A 20,335-nucleotide genomic window follows, 5' to 3' on the forward strand; every position below is an offset into this window, starting at 1 on the left:
CAAGTAATTTTTCAAACAATTGTTTACAGACAGATTATTTCACTTATAATTCACTGTATCACAATTCCAGTGTATCAGAAGTTTACATACACTAAGTTGACTGTGCCTTTAAACACCTTAGAAAATTCCAGAAAATGATGTTATGGCTTCATAAGATTCTGATAGGCTAATTGACATCATTTGAGTCAATTGGAGGTGTACCTGTGGATTTTTTCAAGCCCTACCTTCAAAATCAGTGCCTCTTTGCTTGACATCATGGGAAAATCAAAATAAATCAGCCAATACCTCAGAAAAAAAGATTGTAGAGCTCCACAAGTCTGGTTCATCCTTGGGAGCAATTTCCAAACGCCTGAAGGTACCACGTTCATCTGTACAAACAATAGTACGCAAGTATAAACACCATGGGACCACGCAGCCGTCATACCGCTCAGGAAGGAGACGCGTTCTGTCTCCTAGAGATGAACGTACTTTGGTGCAAAGGACCTTCTGAAGATTCTGGAGGAAATAGGTACAAAAGTATTTATATCCACAGTAAAATGAGTCCTAAATCGACATAACCTGAAAGGCCACTCAGCAAGGAAGAAGCCTCGGCTCCAAAACCGCCATAAAAAAGCCAGACTATGGTTTGCAACTGCACATGGGGACAAGGATCATACTTTTTGGAGAAATTTCCTCTGGTCTGATGAAACAAAAATAGAACTGTTTGGCCATAATGACCATCGTTATGTTTGGAGGAAAAAGGGGGAGGCTTGCAAGCTGAAGAACACCATCCCAACCGTGAAGCACGGGGGTGGCAGCATCATGTTTTAGGGGTGCTTTGATGAAGGAGGGACTGGTGCACTTCACAAAATAGAGGAGGAAATTATGTGGATATATTGAAGCAACATCTCAAGACATCAGTCAGGAAGTTAAAGCTTGGTCGCAAATGGATCTTCCAAATGGACAATGACCCCAAGCGTACTTCCAAAGTTATGGCAAAATGGCTTAAGGACAACAAAGTCAAGGTATTGGAGTGGCTCAGTTACACCAGCTCTGTCAGGGGGAAGGTGCCAAAATTCACTCAACATATTGTGGGAAGCTTGTGGAAGGCTACCCAAAACTTTTGACCCAAGTTAAACAATTTAAAGGCAATGTTACCACATACTAATTGAGTGTATGTAAACTTCTGACCCATTGGGAATGTGATGAAAGAAATAAGAGCTGAAATAAATAATTCTCTCTACTATTGTTCTGACATTTCACATTCTTAAAATAAAGTGGTGATCATAACTGAACTAAAACAGGGAATTTTTACTAGGATTAAATGTTAGGAATTGTGAAAACTGAGTTTAAATGTATTTGGCTAAGGTGTTTGCAAACTTCCGACTTCAACTCTATATACATGTGCGCACATGTAGCCGATTTGAAATGGCTAGCTAGTCAGTGGTGCGTGCTTGTAGCGTTCGGTGACATCACCTGCTCTGAAACCTAAACTGAACAGAAATATAAATGCAACATGCAACAATTTCTAAGATTTTACTGAGTTACAGTTCATATAAGGGAATCAGTCAACTGAAATAAATTAATTAGGCCCTAATCTATAGATTTTACATGACTGGGAATAAAGATCTGCATCTGTTGTTCACAGATACCTTTTTAAAAAAGCTAGAGGCATGGATCAGAAAACCAGTCCATATTTGGTGTGCCTACCATTTGCCTCATGCAGCGCGACACATCTCCTTCACATAGAGTTGATCGGGCTGTTGATTGTGGCCTGTGGAATGTTGTCCCACTCCTCTTTAATGGCTGTGCGATGTTTCTGGATATTGGCGGGAAATGGAACACGCAGTCGTAGACGTCGATCCAGAGCATCCCAAACATGCTTAATGGGTGACATTATCAGCTTCCGGGAATTGTGTACAGTTTCTTGTGACATTGGGCTGTGCATTATCTTACTGAAACATGAGGTGATGGATTAATGGCACGACAATGGGCCTCAGGATTTCTTTGAGATATCTCTGAGCATTCAAATTACCATCGATAAAATGCAATTGTATTCGTTGTCCATAGCTTATGCCTGCCCATACCATAACCACACCGCCACCATGGGGCACTCTGTTCATTGAAATCAGCAAACCGCTCACCCTCATGGCGCCATACTGTCTGCCATCTGCCCGGTACAGTTGAAATCAGGATTCACGCTTGAAGAGCACACTTCTCCAGCATGCCAGCGGTCATCAAAGGTGAGCATTTGCCCACTGAAGTCTGTTACAATGCCGAACTACAGTCATGTCAAGACCCTGGTGAGGACAACGAGCACGCAGATGAGCTTCCCTGAGACGGTTTCTGACATTCTGTGCAGAAATTCTTTGGGTGTGCAAACCCACAGTTTCATCAGCTGTCCGGGTGACTGGTCTCAGACAATCCCGTAGGTGAAGAAGCCGGATGTGGAGGTCCTAGGCTGGCGTGGTTACACATGGTCTGTGTTGTGTGACAAAACTGCACATTCTAGAGTGGCCTTTTATTGTTCCCAGCACAAGGTGCACCTGTGTAATTATCATGCTATTTAATCAGCTTCTTGATATGCCACACCTGCCAGGTGGATGGATTATCTAACACAACGTGCCATTAGCTAACACAACATGCCATTGGAACACAGGAGTGATGGTTGCTGATAATGGGCCTCCATAAAAAATCTGCCATTTCCAGCAACAAAAGTCATTTACAACATTTAGAATGTATTTTGGATCAATTTGATGTTATTTTAATGGACAAAACAATTGCTTTTCTTTCAAAAACAAGGACATTTCTAAGTGACCCCAAACTTTTGAACGGTAGTGTATATATAAATAGCTGCTTGAAAGCAGTCTTCTAGCTGTGAGTTTATATTCTCTTCAGTTTGGATAACTGGATGTGGATACACTGAGTGTACAAAACATTCCTAAAATAGAGTTGCCTCTCCTTTTGCCCTCCGAACAGCCTCAATTTGTCAGGACTTGGACTCTACAAGGTGTCAAAATGTTCCACAGGGATGCCGGCCCATGTTGACTCCAATGCTTCCCACAGTTGTGTCAAGTTGGCTGGATGTCCTTTGGGTGGTGGACCATCCTTGATACACACGGGAAACGGTTGGTTGTGAAAAACACAGCAGCGTTGCAGTTCTTGACACACTCAAACTGGTGTGCCTGGCACCTACTACCATACCCTGTTTAAAGGCACTTAAATATTTTGTCTTGCCCATTCACCCTCTGAAATGCACACATACACACTCCATGTCTCAATTGACTCAAGGTTTAAAAGTCCTTCTTTGACCTTTCTCCTCCTCTTCATCTACACTGATTTAAGTGGATTTAACTAGTGACATCAATAAGGGATCATAGCTTTCACCTGGTCAGTATATGTCATGTAAAGATTTTCTGTACTCAGTGTATATTTCAATGTACAGAGATGTGTGTGTACTATGTGTGTTGTGACTGAGCTGTGAGTTCAGCAGTCTGTTATGTTTGCTTGTTTGTCTGTTCAGAAGGGTACAACATTACAGAACGTTAAGATAGAAATGTATTGTGTAGAACAGCTATGATTGTCTGTCATGTAGTTACGGGATATGTCGTGCTCTTTCTGATAACCTCATATCTGAGGTTGTCATGGTAACAGAGACCTTTACCTAAATTCACCTGACAATCCCTTCACCAATCAACACTAAGCCTTCCACTGATCAACTTCATATGGTGCAAATATAGAATATACATTATGTTAATATGTATGTGAAATTCCTTTGTTAACTTAATTTTGGTGCAAATGTGTATGAATATGTATTAACTTATTTGTGGACAAATATATATGAATTTCATATGGTGCAAATATATATTAACTTAAGTTATTAAAGCAATAATACACTTGAGGGTATACTTTTTGAGTCACAAGTGAACTCAGCATTCTACATTTTACTTCTAACCTCTCTCTGTTTCTGTTCTGGGTCTAAGGTAACAGAAGGGTCTCATTTTGTGCCCAAATTCTGAGACGCAATCAGTTCAGAGATGAGGCTGTATTGATGCAGGTTCACATCAAAATCTAGTTTATACAGTACCAGTCAAAACTTTGGACACATCTACTCATTCCAGGGTTGTTCTTTATTTTTACTATTTTTCTACATTATAGAATGATAGTGAAGACATCAACATTATTAAATAATACATATGGAATCATGTAGCAACCCAAAACTGTTAAACAAATAAAAAATATATTTTATATTTGACATTCTTCAAAGTAGCCACCCTTTGTCTTGATGACAGATTTGCATACTCTTGATATTCGCTCAACCAGCTTCATGAGTTAGTCACCTGGAATGCATTTCAATTAACAGGTGTGCCTTGTTAAAATGTATTTTGTGAACTTTCTTTCCAACGACAGTCCATCAGTCAATCCGGAACATTTCAAGAATTTTTAAAATTTCTTCAAGTGCAGTTGCAAAAACCATCAAGCGCTATGATGAAACTAGCTCTCATGAGGACCGCCACAGGAAAGGAAGACCCAGAATTACCTCTGTTGCAGACGATAATGCCACGGATCCACCCTGTACTGGTCGAGGTCACCGGCCTTCTAGGCTGCACTGAACTGTGTCATTACGCACACCTGGTTCGAGTTCCTCACTGATTGTATTTGTATAAATTGCCCTTTGTTTGCACATTGGGCTGTTGATTATTGTCCCCATGTCCATTGGTCGTGTGAGTACCTATGCGTTGTCTCAGCTTGTGCTGCATGTTTTGTGTATTGTGTATTTCGGGTCTCATCCCGTATCGTCCTACGAGGTTTACCCTCGCTCTTTTGTTTGGGTACATCCCAGTGTTTTCTATACATGTTTGTTTTTGGTTTATTAAAAACCCAGATGATGTATTCCTTCCCTGCATGTCTCCAAATCCTTTATAACAGCGTGACAGAATAATCGACCCAACATATGGAGACAGCAGGGAAGGCCGAGCTTGCGACCATTGTAGGGACAGTACAGCACCACAAGGACTGTCTCTCCAGACTTGGGGTCGCCATGGACAGTGTGCTGGCAACCATCCTGCTCTTGGCGCCGATCCGCAGAATACCCCTGTCCCTCCCGGAGCGCTTTGACGGTGCGCCAGCAAGATGCAAGGGGTTCCTTCTACAATACGACCTGTACCTCGTTCTCTACGCCGAGGATGTTTCCGGAAGAGACAGAGTTGCCACCGTCATCTCGGCACTGACCGGGCGGGCTCTAGACTGTGCCGCGGTCTGGGAGACTGGCGGACCCGAGGTTGAGTCCTACGAGCGCTTCACCCTTCTCTTCCGCTCGGTGTTTGATCATCCTGTGGAGGGCCGAGTGGGAGGTGAGCGTCTATTCCGACTACGCCAGGGAGCTAGGACCGCCTCGGAGTTCGCCCTGGAGTTCCGGACCATCGCGACTTCCACCGGATGGAATGAGTTGGCTCTGGTACCGTTTTCCGCAGCGGACTGGGGGAGGAGGTACAGCTGGAGTTAGCCTGCCGTGATGACAATCTGTCACTCGACCAGCTCATCAGCATGGTGATCCGGTTGGACAACCTCCTGTAGTCCCGAAGTAAACCTGCGAGGAATCCGGAGCCCATGGCTACACCTGCTCCGTGGTGGGCTCGGCACATGGTGGGCTCGGCTCGGCAGAGCATAGGAGAAGGAGGAATCTGGGCTTCTGCTTCTATTGTGAGGAAAGGGGTCATTTCTCCCCGACCTGCTCTTTATTCACTAGGAGGCAAGGAGCTGACAAGCCAAGGACTTCTCCTGCGCTAACCCAGGTAGGAGGCAAGGTCTCCTCTCCTTGTCTGTCAAATCAACCAGTGTGTTTTCCTGTTAAATTCCCTGAGTACTCTCGCCCTTCACTCCCGTTAGCTCTGATTGATTCCGGAACTGCCGGGAATTCTTTAGATGGCACACTGGCCACAGCATTACACATCCCTTTGGTTCCCCATACAGCCACCCATTCCGGTTTGATCCCTGGATAATCGTCCAATAAGGACAGGGCTCATACATCACATTACCAGGACACTCATTCAGAACAGATCACCTTCTTGATTATAGACTGGTTGAGTTTGCATCCATTTATTTCCTGGTCCGATAGGAGACTGCTGGGATGGTCACAGGAGTGTCAGGGGAGGTGTCTTGTGGTGTCTGTCAACACCGCTACGGTGGAAAGTCCGGACTGTGTTCCTCAAGTGGATTTACCAGAGGAGTACCAGGATCTGCACCGGGTTTTTTCTAAGACCCAGGCTACACGCCTGTCTCCCCATCGCCCCTGGGATGGTGCCATTGACCTGTTGTCTGATGCAGCCCTCCCAAGAGGACATCCCCTCTCCTTTGCGAAGGCCAAGGCCATGGAGACCTACAGTGGGGCAAAAAAGTACTTAGTCAGCCACCAATTGTGCAAGTTCTCCCACTTAAAAAGATGAGGCCTGTAATTTTCATCATAGGTACACTTCAACTATGACAGACAAAATGAGAAAAAAAATCCAGAAAATCACATTGTCGTATTTTTAATGAATTTATTTGCAAATTATGGTGGAAAATAAGTATTTGGTCAATAACAAAAGGTTATCTCAATACTTTGTTATGTACCCTTTCTTGTCAATGACAGAGGTCAAACGTTTTCTGTAAGTCTTCACAAGGTTTTCACACACTGTTGCTGGTATTTTGGCCCATTCCTCCATGCAGATCTCCTCTAGAGCAGTGATGTTTTGGGGCTGTTGCTGGGCAACATGAACTTCCGGGCGGTGTGTTTGGGATCATTGTCATGCTGAAAGACCCAGCCACGTTTCATCCTCAATGCCCTTGCTGATGGAAGGAGGTTTTCACTCAAAATCTCACGATACATGGCCCCATTCATTCTTTCCTTTACACGAATCAGTCGTCCTGGTCCCTTTGCAGAAAAACAGCCCCAAAGCATGATGTTTCCACCCCCATGCTTCACAGTAGGTATGGTGTTCTTTGGATGCAACTCAGCATTCGTCCTCCAAACATGACGAGTTGAGTTTTTACCAAAAAGTTATGTTTTGGTTTCATCTGACCATATGACATTATCCCAGTCTTCTTCTGGATCACCCAAATGCTCTCTAGCAAACTTCAGATGGGCCAGGACATGAACTGGCTTAAGCAGGGGGACACGTCTGGCACTGCAGGATTTGAGTCCCTGGCGGCGTAGTGTGTTACTGATTGATGGTAGGCTTTGTTACTTTGGTCCCAGCTCTCTGCAGGTCATTCACTAGGTCCCCCCGTGTGATTCTGGGATTTTTGCTCACCATTCTTGTGATCATTTTGACCCCACGGGGTGAGATCTTGCGTGGCGCCCCAGATCGAAGGAGATTATCAGTGGTCTTGTATGTCTTCCATTTCCTAATAATTGCTCCCACAGTTGATTTCTTCAAACCAAGCTGCTTACTTATTGCAGATTCAGTCTTCCCAGCCTGGTACAGGTCTACAATTTTGTTTCTGGTGTCCTTTGACAGCTCTTTGGTCTTGGCCATAGTGGAGTTTGGAGTGTGACTGTTTGAGGTTGTGGACAGGTGTCTTTTATACTGACAAGTTCAAACAGGTGCCATTAATACAGGTAACGAATGGAGGACAGAGGAGCCTCTTAAAGAAGAAGTTACAGGTCTGTGAGAGCCAGAAATCTTGCTTGTTTGTAGGTGACCAAATACTTATTTTCCACCATAATTTGCAAATAAATTCATTAAAAATCCTACAATGTGATTTTCTGGATTTTTCTTCCTCATTTTGTCTGTCATAGTTGAAGTGTACCTATGATGAAAATTACAGGCCTCGTCTTTTTAAGTGGGAGAACTTGCACAATTGGTGGCTGACTAAATACTTTTTTGCCCCACTGTATATATATGACAAAAATATAAATGCAACATGCAACAATTTCTAAGATTTTACTGAGTTACAGTTCATATAAGGAAATCAGTCAATTAAAATAAATGAAATAGGCCCTAATCTATGGATTTCACATGACTGGGCAGGGGCCCGGGTTGGCCTGGGAGGGCATAGTCCCACCCACTGGGGAGCCAGGCCCAGCCAATCAGAATTTGTTTTTCCCCACAAAAGGGTTTTAGTACAGACAGAAATACTCTTCCATTTAATCAGCTATCTGTGTGGCTGGTCTCAGACAATCCCGCTGGTGAAGAAACCAGATGTGAAGGTCCTGGGCTGGCGTGGTTACTCGTGGTCTGCGGTTGTGAGGCCGCTTGAATGTACTGCCAAATTCTCTAAAACGGCGTTGGCGGCAGCTTATGATAGAGAAATTAACATTGAATTCTCTGGCAACAACTCTGGTGGACATTCCTGCAGTCAACTTGCCAATTTCACGCTCCCGCAAAACTTGAGACATCTTTGACGTTGTGTGATAAAACTGCATATTTTAGAGTGATCTTTTATTGTCCCCAGCGCTCATGAAACGTGGGACCAACATTTTACATGTTGCATTTACAGTGCCTTGTGAAAGTATTCGGCCCCCTTGAACTTTGCGACCTTTTGCCACATTTCAGGCTTCAAACATAAAGATATAAAACTGTATTTTTTTGTGAAGAATCAACAACAAGTGGGACACAATCATGAAGTGGAACGACATTTATTGGATATTTCAAACTTTCTTAACATATCAAAAACTGAAAAATTGGGCGTGCAAAATTATTCAGCCCCCTTAAGTTAATACTTTGTAGCGCCACCTTTTGCTGCGATTACAGCTGTAAGTCGCTTGGGGTATGTCTCTATCAGTTTTGCACATCGAGAGACTGACATTTTTTCCCATTCCTCCTTGCAAAACAGCTCGAGCTCAGTGAGGTTGAATGGAGAACATTTGTGAACAGTAGTTTTCAGTTCTTTCCACAGATTCTCGATTGGATTCAGGTCTGGACTTTGACTTGGCCATTCTAACACCTGGATATGTTTATTTTTGAATCATTCCATTGTAGATTTTGCTTTGTTTTGGATCATTGTCTTGTTGGAAGACAAATCTCCGTCCCAGTCTCAGGTCTTTTGCAGACTCCATCAGGTTTTCTTCCAGAATGGTCCTGTATTTTGCTCCATCCATCTTCCCATCAATTTTAACCATCTTCCCTGTCCCTGCTGAAGAAAAGCAGGCCCAAACCATGATGCTGCCACCACCATGTTTGACAGTGGGGATGGTGTGTTCAGGGTGATGAGCTGTGTTGCTTTTACGCCAAACATAACGTTTTGCATTGTTGCCAAAAAGTTCAATTTTGGTTTCATCTGACCAGAGCACCTTCTTCCACATGTTTGGTGTGTCTCCCAGGAGGCTTGTGGCAAACTTTAAACGACACTTTTTATGGATATCTTTAAGAAATGGCTTTCTTCTTGCCACTCTTCCATAAAGGCCAGATTTGTGCAATATACGACTGATTGTTGTCCTATGGACAGAGTCTCCCACATCAGCTGTAGATGTCTGTAGTTCATCCAGAGTGATCATGGGCCTCTTGGCTGCATCTCTGATCAGTCTTCTCCTTGTATGAGCTGAAAGTTTAGAGGGACGGCCAGGTCTTGGTAGATTTGCAGTGGTCTGATACTCCTTCCATTTCAATATTATCGCTTGCACAGTGCTCCTTGGGATGTTTAAAGCTAGGGAATTCTTTTTGTATCCAAATCCGGCTTTAAACTTCTTCACAACAGTATTTCGGACCTGCCTGGTGTGTTCCTTGTTCTTCATGATGCTCTCTGCGCTTTTAACGGACCTCTGAGACTATCACAGTGCAGGTGCATTTATACGGAGACTTGATTACACACAGGTGGATTGTATTTATCATCATTAGTCATTTAGGTCAACATTGGATCATTCAGAGATCCTCACTGAACTTCTGGAGAGAGTTTGCTGCACTGAAAGTTAAGGGGCTGAATAATTTTGCACGCCCAATTTTTCAGTTTTTGATTTGTTAAAAAAGTTTGAAATATCCAATAAATGTCAAATAAAACCACTTCATGATTGTGTCCCACTTGTTGTTGATTCTTCACAAAAACATACAGTTTTATATCTTTATGTTTGAAGCCTGAAATGTGGCAAAAGGTCGCAAAGTTCAAGGGGGCCGAATACTTTCGCAAGGCACTGTATATTTTGGTTCAGTATTTATATAACATTTTTTTAAAGTCAGCCAGTGAGTCATTCTAACTGGTGGTCAGGACATTAGTCTGTAAGGCTGCCCTGAAGCCAACTCTTATAAGCACAGAGCAGGTTAAAGGTACACTCTGCAATATGACATCATCATACAGGTCAACTTCCTGCTTACAGAAATCAACCGTAAAATGTATTTCTGCAAAGACTGCCACTATCGCTCTGTCTAATGGGGACATGTCTCAAGGGAAGGTACACATTGAGAAGCAACAAGAGTGACAGATTGGAAATCACACCTCTGTGTATGATGACGTCATATTGATGAGTCTACCTTTTACCAAACTTAACATTGTTGTATTGTACAGGGGTGACATAAAATGTATGACATGAAAAGTCATAATTTAATTTGAACTCACAGGACCCACTAGAAACTTTTTATATTTTAATCTAAAAGTATTTGTTTTGCTTGTAAATATCTTTAAGGTACTCTCGTTGCCCCTATCTCTTTTGGTTCTAACTACATACTGCTGATTTATGTTTTTCCGTCATTTAGAATATCCAAACTGAATGAGAATGATGAACACAACGTTTAGTAGGACTGTGATGTTGTTGCCCTGGGTCTGCTGTATGTGGGTTTGTTCAGGAGGGTTCAAAGTTTAGCTAACTAACTTATTGATCTTGCTTGGTGGCATACCCCTCTGATGCTAATTTTGGGAGATTGTCACACTAAACTTGATGTTGTTGTGGGATGGGTTATTGCTGTTACATTACCTCCTGAAAAGACTTATTAACCTGTGACAATTCTGACATACTATGATATACTAGTAGTTTCTATCTATAGTGATATTGGTAATAAGACATAAGAAAAAACATATTTTAAAATCATTCAATCTGAACAATACACAAATGTTACATGAGTCCATATCTACTAACATTTTGTATCTTTCATTTTAATACATTATGTTGTGAGTGAATTGAAGATTTTCCAAAATGTGTGTGGTTCTTTTATTTTGTTGGTTTCTTAGGGCCTCATTTATCTAAAGGTGCGTGTGCCAGTTTTCCCGCAAATGTTGGCATTTATCCATTTTGAACTTGACAGGAAAGTGTGCATATCTCCACGCCAATCTTAGAAATGGCATATGCACAACTTCTAGTGGTTGATCAACTGTATTGCAAGCAAATATTGTTCTTTTTGGGGAAATGTAGGAGTTTGACGCACAGGAATGATAATAATGGTAGGCTAATAAAATCATTAAAACGTAGGCCTAATGAAAACCAGACGCCTTTGCCGTTGGTAAGAACATCTCATAGGGCATGTTGCCTAATATTTATTTTACTTTTATTATATAGACCTAAATCATAATCATATTGCAGAGCATTTTTCTCTTTTTCTGACATAACTGGTTTATTACCTCTACACAACAAATATTAGGCCACCAGTTATCCATTGCTCATTCAATAGCAAACAAAACCATGCCCGAAAGGAAAAAGACAAGTAGCCTATGACAGTAACAGCAGATGGAAACCCATTTAACTTGTATTTTTTATTAGGTGCATGGGAACTATTTGTATGTGCTCTACTTCATCACGCATATCCTTTAATCAGCAATAAGTCCGTTTGATGAAAACACATCTCTGGTGGGAAAGTGTACATATTGTTTTATGCAGATTTTACAATATTTGCATGAAAATCTGCCACCTACCGGATGGAAACCTAGCTACACACACACACCTGTCAATTATATTAATCAGTTGTAATGATTAAGCATACAGTTGAAGTCAGAAGTTTACAAACACCTTACCCAAATACATTAACTCCGTTTTTCACAATTCCTGACATTTAATCCGAGTGAAAATTCCCTGTCTTAGGTCAGTTAGGATCACCACTTGATTTTAACAGATGTGAAATGCCAGAATAATAGTAGCGAGAATGATTTATTTCAGCTTTTATTTCTTTCATCACATTCCCAGTGGGTCAGAAGTTTACATCCACTCAATTAGTATTTGGTAGCATTTGCCTTTAAATTGTTTATCTTCGTCATGATTTTCCTTCCTCGTGTTGCCATCTATTTTGTGAAGTGCACCAGTCCCTCCTGCAGCAAAGCACCCCCACAACATGATGCTGTCACCCCCGTGCTTCACGGTTGGGATGGTGTTCTTTCGCTTGCAAGCACCCCCTTTTTCCTCCAAACATAACGATGGTCATTATGGCCAAACTGTTCTATTTTTGTTTCATCAGACCAGAGGACATTTCTCCAAAAAGTATGATCTTTGTCCCCATGTGCAGTTGCAAATCATAGTCTGGCTTTTTTATGGTGGTTTTGGAGCAGTGGCTTCTTCCTTGCTGAGTGGCCTTTCAGGTTATGTTGATATAGGACTCGTTCTACTGTGGATATATACTTTTGTACCCATTTCCTCCAGCATCTTCACAAGGTCCTTTACTGCTGTTCTGGGATTGATTTGCACTTTTCGCACCAAAGTATGTTCATCTCTAGGAGACAGAACGCGTCTCCTTCCTGAGCGGTATGGCGGCTGCATGGTCCCATGGTGTTTATGCTTGCGTACTATTGTTTGTACAGATGAACGTGGTACCTTCAGGCGTTTGGAAATTGCTCCCAAGGATGAACCAGACATGTGGAGGTCTACAATTTTTTCTGAGGTTATGGCTTATTTCTTTTGATTTTCCCATGATGTCAAGCAAAGAGACACTGAGTTTGAAGGTAGGCCTTGAAATACATCCACAGGTACACCTCCAATTGACTCAAATGATGTCAATTAGCCTCTCAGAAGCTTCTAAAGCCATGACTTCATTTTCTGGAATTTTCCAAGCTGCACAGTCAACTTAGTGTATGTACACTTCTGACCCACTGGAATTGTGATACAGTGAATTATAAGTGAAATAATCTGTCTGTAAACAATTGTTGGAAAAATGACTTGTCATGCACAAAGTAGATGGTAAGTCCTAACCGACTTGCCAAAACTATAGTTTGTTAACAAGAAATTTGTGGAGTGGTTGAAAAACGCGTTTTAATGACTCCAACCTATGTGTATGTAAACTTCTGACTTCAGCTGTAGGTAGGGGGAAGCGATAGTGGGTGGGGGTGGAGTCTAAGCATTTTGAAAAATAATGATACAATGTGTACACTTTATACTTTTATTTGTCCTTCAATGACAATATGAGCAGAAACACACAGAGCACCAATTCAGTAGCCACCTGGAGGTGGGACATCAACTGGTTCGCATAGTAATAACACAGTAACCATAGTAACAGCACAGTAATCATAGTACGGCAAACATAGTAACTATGGTATAGTACCCACAGTAACAGCAGATCTTCGACTTCTCTACACAACTACAATCATTTAGTAATGGAAGATCTGAGCTATCTGGAAACAAACCACACAAAATAAACATGTGCATAAAAAGATTTTAAAGAATAATAAAAAGACATTGGACACCCTTTCTCAGCCGACACACACACACACACACACACACACACACACACACACACACAGTAGCTTGAAGAGAATCAAACAAACACAAAACAGTAAAGTTCTTCTTCAATGGCATATTTTTAGATAAAGGACCTGGGGCTTCATTTATAACCGCTGCGTAAATGTATAACAAAATATCTGCGTGCGCTATCTGAAAACGAGTCTAAAAATATTGAGATTTATAAACTTGGCGCACACCATACATACACATATGTCCAGTTATAAATCCAAACCATCCTAAAACTGTGCGTGTGAACGAGCATTATAACGGCACCAGTCACCATTTATGGTGACAATAACACCTTTTATTTGCTATATAATTTGGAACTATTGGAATTAGGCCATGACAGTTTCAAAAAATAAATAAAAAGGGTAATGGCTAATTTGATCACATTTCTGTAGAGGTGTGGGCAGAACGTTCTGATATTTTGCAGTGACTTTCTAAATAAACATGCTTGCTGCCTAAAGGGAGAGCTATACACTGTGCGTTCTGCAAGATTGATTGTTTATTTGAAACAATTTAAAAGTAAATGCTACAGCAAAAACTAATTGTTCAATATTTTGTTTTTCAATAGACTGTATTTATCTCCTGCCTTGGTGGGTATAGGCTCTGAGATTAATTATGCTATGATGCTGCACTCCACGCTCCTATAGAACAGCAATACTGTAGCCTACTGTCAAAAATGTTACATAAGCTACCGGTCTATTTACAGTGTTGGCAGAATGTTTTAATAATTTGCAGTAACTTATGTTGGATTTGGCAAAGGACTGACAGTGTACGGAAAAAAGGCAAATTGTTGTGGACCTGTCAGCATAACGTTTGAATTCAACATGTTTTGCATCGACCTTTCCCTCAACCAAAATATGCTGGACTGCCCGCCAATTCTGAAACGTTGTCTAGGCTACAAAAAAATTATAATACTGTAATCTAGGCTACTGCAATCATTAATAAAATAATAAGGAAATAGATTCCTAGGTCTAATTATTTTACATTCCAAAAATAAAACATAGATTTAGGCTTTTCTCACTGACAGCAAATGGCTCCTGGCAGCCTACTTTCAGTACATGCCTGCTTGCAATAGAAAACTTTAACCACTATTATATATTGAGCATATGCATGGTCTAAAGTTTGTGGGGAGTTAAGCACATTCTCAAGTCAAGTTCAGTTTATATAAATGCCAACTTTTTCATGAAAACTGGAGCATGCATGTTTTGGGGTATTCTTTGTACTTACGCAACGTTTATAAATGTGGCCCCTGAACATGAATCTAACAGCATAACAGGTCTCCTTAACACTACAGGAGACCATATAGTGCCAGTGCTATAGCTTAGCACAGCAAACACACATTACTAAATAAAATCAAATTAAGTGACTAACAGAAACATAGCTTCAATCCGGTTTTTGACTCCACTCCCTGGCTCAGTAGTATACAGAATATCTAATAAAACCCTTAATAAAACCTATATAACAACTTTACAGCATGACTGCTGTTCAATATACTACTGCAATATAGCGGTACTCTTAGGAACTATACTCGTCAATATTCAGATTTACCTCCCTTTACTAGAATCTCTCTTAAACATAATGATGAATACTTCTTTATGATTGTCTGCAAATCTTTCCAAATGAACTGAGATTTTTTTTTTTACATATATAACATGTTATCATTATAGATGGCTTCTTTGTATATAGACATATTCAAGTAACCCCAGTTTGCTTCTATCAACTGACTGTTCTCTTTGGTGTCTTATTTCTTTATTTTTAACTATTTGTGGTTTAATTTGTTTATTTATAGTTCATGCATTTATTTGAAAATGGCATGAATATGGTACCACAGAGAAAGAGGAGTGTGTGAATCTGAAATCTAACAACTGCTCTGTTTAGTCTCATAACAGAGTATGGCTGTGTCTGAAATTAGACACTCTTCCCTATTTAGTGCAAAACGTTTGACCAGGGTACCGATTGGTTGTTGGGAGCATGGTGGTGATGACCTCTGTTTGGATGTGATATGACGTTCTGATCTGTGATTGGTCAGTCTAGTCGAGCTGGGAGTTGATTACTCTAGTCCAGCAAAGGGTCATCATCATCATCGTCCTGTATAGAGAGGCGTTGGAAGGGACGAGAGGATGACTGACGCCGTGGCCTCCACAACTTGAACAGTCCTGACAGAGAGAGAGAGATCAACTCAGTTTATTCGTCACATGTAAGAGGATACAGAGGTGTAAACGGTATAGTGAAATGCTTACTTGCAAGCTCTCCTCAACAGTGCAGTACAAATATCAATAATAAAAAGTCAAATATTAAAGTCCATGACAAAATATAAAAGTAGTATATAGAAAAAGAGAGCGAGAAAGGAAATTTAAAGGAGCACCCTTCTCTCTCTTGACTATTACAAAAACGACATAGTTAACTTAAAACATGAGGATATTGCAACGTATATATTACAAGCAATACCGCAGACTAACCAGTGAATGTGGTGAGAACCAGCAGTACCCCCACCACCAGTCCCACCACCAGGGGGATGTCGACACAGTCCTCCCCAGCCAGGAAGCAGCGTGCCTGGGACAGAGATCCGTTGTTTGGTGCTGGTGGAACCCCAAGCAGCTGACACATTATTGGGTAGACATCAACACTCTGTAACAGCGGGAGACGGTAACCAGGAAGGAAGCCTGGGCCCACTGCCACCAGGAAGGGGTGCATACTGGGTAGAGTGTTGTCATAGCCGTGGTCTCCCACTAGAGTGTACACACAGAGACAGACGGTTAGTTATATTTATATATATGTATGTGTGTGTGTTTGGGTCATGTGTGAAAGCCTTACGACGTGGTAGCCCTCCCCTCTGTACGATAGTCCATCCCTCGTCAGCGACTAATATGATTGGTTGAATCCTGTCATTGTTCCTGTAGTGCAGCCTATCAGGAATGTCCTTCTTCAGGTACGCAGTCATGTGGGTATGGCAACCACTCAGTAGGGAAAACACAGCCTTGGGGTCTGACACACACACACATACACATTAACCAACCTCTCCTTTAACCAGTCACAAACTTTTCACTCATAACAAATGTGTGTTTGTGTGTATACACCTCTGTTGGGTATGATAGCAGCGATAGGGGTTAGGTCTACTACTGAGTAGTTGTCAGGGTGCAGACAGTCATCCAGCCTGATGATGCGATCAGTGGAACACTGGGCCATTCCATGGTCACTGGTGATGATGACATTGACATGCCCCCACAACCCTGCACGCATCAGCTCTGACATCAGCAGACCCACATTGTCATCTACCTGTTAACACACGTCACACAGTTCAAAATCAGTAGAACTGAGCACAATATAATGCAATGTAATATTGTGTGACACACACGTACAGTACCTCTTTAAGAGCCTGTCCTATGTGGGTGGTGTTGTCTGGTCCATACATGTGACCTGTCCTGTCAGGCTCCTCCCAATACAGAGCTGCAAACGATACTGGCCCCTCCCCTTTACCCTGGCCCTGGAGAGAGGAATGGAGGACAAATGAAGATGTCTTACTCAGGCCGTTTACCATTGAAAAAAAAATGGTCACACTTCCCGTCTGCTTAAGGGGTTGCTCTCCCATAGACACCAATGCAATAGCAGTTGGGACTGGTCTGCTTAGTTCATTGACTGTATATGAACCATAAAAGATTAGGGAGTGGGATGTCTCACTTCCATCTCTGAAAGCACTACTCAGTGAAAACAATAACTGCGATTATGGGTCAGAAGTTACATACCCCAGTCAGCCAGTCAGTGACATTGGCCAGGCGTTGACTAAAGGTCACAGAGGAGTTGTAGGGCATGAAGTGAGTCGCTGTTCTGTTCCTGATCGGCAAGTCTGACCCCGGCCACATGGCCACACCCGTCTTGTACCCACAATCCAGTGCAGTGACCCAGAGGGGTTCAGCTTCATTCCACCAGAAAGGGTCGGTGTCGTTGAAGATAGTGAAGTGCTTATGAGTCACGTGGTCATACATATTGCTAGCTATGACGCCATGAGACTCTGCATACAGACCTGTCACCTGGAGGGCATAGAGGTAAGAGGTTAGCATTTAGGGGTCATACAAACTGCTATCGAATTCCCATACTACTTATTTAGTAGGCTTTTTGGGTATTCAACTTCTAAAATGTTTGTAGTACACCATCCCCTCGATAACTCACAAGGGGTTATAGGTCAGGGGTGAAAGGTTATATATTACCAGGCTATAGTGGTTAGGGAAGGTCTTGGTGATGAAGACATTAGTAAGTTGTTCCACCAGGACTCCCTGCGAATACAGCAGCTTTAGGTTGGGTAGAGTGAACCGTTGAAGGTAGTCAGCTCTGAAACCATCAAACGACACGAGCAGCACCGGAATGGGGGCCGCAACACCCGCGTCACATCTTTTTCCACTTCTTGTCTGCCCCACTGAAGCAGCCAATGAAGCGAACATAAAGAGGAAGTACAGCAGGACTAACATCCTGAGAGAGAAATAGACCAAATTAGTGTTGTGGAGTAGACACTTTAAAGCATAGGAGGTTGGTGGCACCTTAATTGGGGAGAACAGGCTCGTGTTAATGACTGGAGCGGATTTTATTTTATTTTTATTTTTATTTTACCTTTATTTAGCCAGGCAAGTCAGTTAAGAACAAATTCTTATTTTCAATGACGGCCTGGGAACAGTGGGTTAACTGCCTGTTCAGGGGCAGAACGACAGATTTGTACCTTGTCAGCTCGGGGGTTTGAACTCGCAACCTTCCGGTTACTAGTCCAACGCTCTAACCACTAGGCTACCCTGCCGCCCCGGATTATGTGGAATGGTATCAAACACATGGTTTCCAGGTGTTTGATGCCATTCCATTTGTGCCGTTCTGCACCATTATTATGACCCTCCTGTGCTTTAGAGTCAATAAAGCCTTTATATGTCAGTGTTCAAGGTGATGTACGAAAGAAGACTAAAGCAGACTGAGGCCGATGATTGCAAAGTCTATGCAAACTTACCGAAAGACCAAATTAGGTTTGTGGCGTAGACACCAATAAAACCTTGTTATACATGTATTCCAAGCTTAAACTTTCTGTAAAAAGCTCCCTCTCTCCCTGAGAGAGACGCTTCCCATTCCAAATGTAATTTTCTAGTTTGTGTTTCCATTAGATGAAGTTAACCATCTTTCTGAGGAGAACAGAGAGGGCTCTGATCTTTTACACTTTGTGAAATTTGACTAATATACTGAATTAACGCTGATGTGATCTGGCACAGGCTCACCCGACACACACAGTGCTCACAAGACACACACCTGTGTTGATTGTCAAACAAGTCCCAGTGAACCTCACCACCTATATGCAAAGTGTGCAGACTAGTGTTTAACATGGACATCATATGACAACCTTGGGAACAATATAATGGACCTAGCTAGCTAGATAATCAGGAAGTCCTGTGCTGTCCCGGTATGACATGACACTATAGTTTGCAAGCTAACTAGGTATTTTGACACCACCCCGTCCACATCACATATCCCTGACAAGACAGTTGATTAGCTCTCTAGCTGTGTAACGTTAGTTATCTAAGAGTTGACGACTTGTACTCCAAGCTAAAAGTAAGCTAGCTAACTAGCTACATCTGCCAGGTAGCCGACATTGAATATTTACTAACGCCGTTACCCAGCCGGCTCAACGATTGTGCAAGATCGTCATACGAACCTTGTTTGTCAACAATTCTACGTACCTGACAGCTTTCTCATTAGATTGTCGTTCTATGGAGGTGCTCAGTCTATGTTCCTCCAAAAGCAAAGTTTTGGTTTTATATATACCCGCTTTCACTTCCTTAGCTAGCTGTTGTCATTTCAATTTCACAATGGGCGCATTCGATTATGCTGAGCCGCGGGGCAACGGAAATATGCCCGCCATGTCATTGGGTGAATGCGGGGAGGGGGGCACGCCCCTCTCAAAATCGAACAGTGATCTGCGCCGCTCCGTCATTTTGTCAACAAGGTAGCATGGTGCATCGTGCAGAAACATACATCTCTTTTCCATAAAATAAATGTTTGACATTTCTAACTACCTTTCATTGCGAAGGCAGATAAATCGTTTTTATCAAAAGCAATCCCTTTTGCATGGGAAAACACAGAAGCCTACTAATTACTACTACGTGCCTAATTACCTCACTTCCGTTTTGAGTCGACTTGTCCATGGGCTTTGAACCGGGACCTGCCCGGGAGGCAGCCCAGTTCCAAATCGAATGCATCAACTTTCAGCCGATGCAAAACACGCCTACACGGGCGATTAATCATACCCCACAATGACAATAATCGTAAAATGTACTCAAAATACAGGCGTTCCGTTGACAAGCACCTCAGTCAACCAATCGTCATTTAGAAAACGTTGACAGCAGTTTCACACCCACAACAGATGCTTCCTGATTGGTCCAGTGGACAGAGGGCTGATCAACAAGTCTCTTCTCCTCTCTTCCTCTCCCCCGGAGAATGTCATTTGCATAATCCTAGAATTCTCTCTCCTCGCCTCCTTCTTTTGAGATGGAGGCAAAGAAAGAGGGCGCAAGGAGAATTACAATTGAGGTTTCCCCACTGTCTCTCCTCTCACGTCTTCTCTCTTCCTCTCCTCTCTTCCCTTCCTCCCCTTACAAAAATGTACCATGGTGATACTATGGTACTTTCATTCATACCATGCTGCTACTATGGTACTTTCACTTATACCATGGTATAGAGCTGAATCATGGAAATGTACCATGGTCTTTCTTAGCT

At 42.2% G+C, this 20,335-nt stretch overlaps 1 protein-coding gene across 1 annotated transcript; it reads right to left on the reverse strand.

Annotated features, from left to right (window-relative positions):
• Positions 1–13,233: 13,233 nt before the first annotated feature.
• Positions 13,234–19,494, reverse strand: LOC139375135 (ectonucleotide pyrophosphatase/phosphodiesterase 4). Its single transcript, XM_071116627.1, has 8 exons — positions 19,300–19,494; positions 17,800–18,058; positions 17,338–17,622; positions 16,959–17,078; positions 16,672–16,870; positions 16,409–16,579; positions 16,054–16,323; positions 13,234–15,750 (listed from the first exon to the last, which is right to left on the reverse strand). The coding sequence occupies exons 2-8, from the start codon at positions 18,055–18,057 to the stop codon at positions 15,650–15,652; spliced, it is 1,404 nt and encodes a 467-aa protein (XP_070972728.1). The 5' UTR covers position 18,058; positions 19,300–19,494; the 3' UTR covers positions 13,234–15,649.
• Between the last annotated feature and the right edge of the window lie 841 nt (positions 19,495–20,335).

The sequence above is a fragment of the Oncorhynchus clarkii genome, chromosome 19, assembly GCF_045791955.1.
Source record: "Oncorhynchus clarkii lewisi isolate Uvic-CL-2024 chromosome 19, UVic_Ocla_1.0, whole genome shotgun sequence".
NCBI classification, from domain to species: domain Eukaryota; kingdom Metazoa; phylum Chordata; class Actinopteri; order Salmoniformes; family Salmonidae; genus Oncorhynchus; species Oncorhynchus clarkii.

Bases quoted from the DNA above. Each gene is read 5' to 3' on its own strand.
- LOC139375135 (XM_071116627.1), bottom strand. From the start codon at position 18,057: ATGTTAGTCCTGCTGTACTTCCTCTTTATGTTCGCTTCATTGGCTGCT. The intron at 16,871-16,958 runs GTACTGTACGTG...GTGTGTTAACAG, and splicing joins TAGGACAGGCTCTTAAAGAG to GTAGATGACAATGTGGGTCT. The intron at 15,751-16,053 runs GTTAGTCTGCGG...TCTCTCTGTCAG, and splicing joins GGTTCTCACCACATTCACTG to GACTGTTCAAGTTGTGGAGG.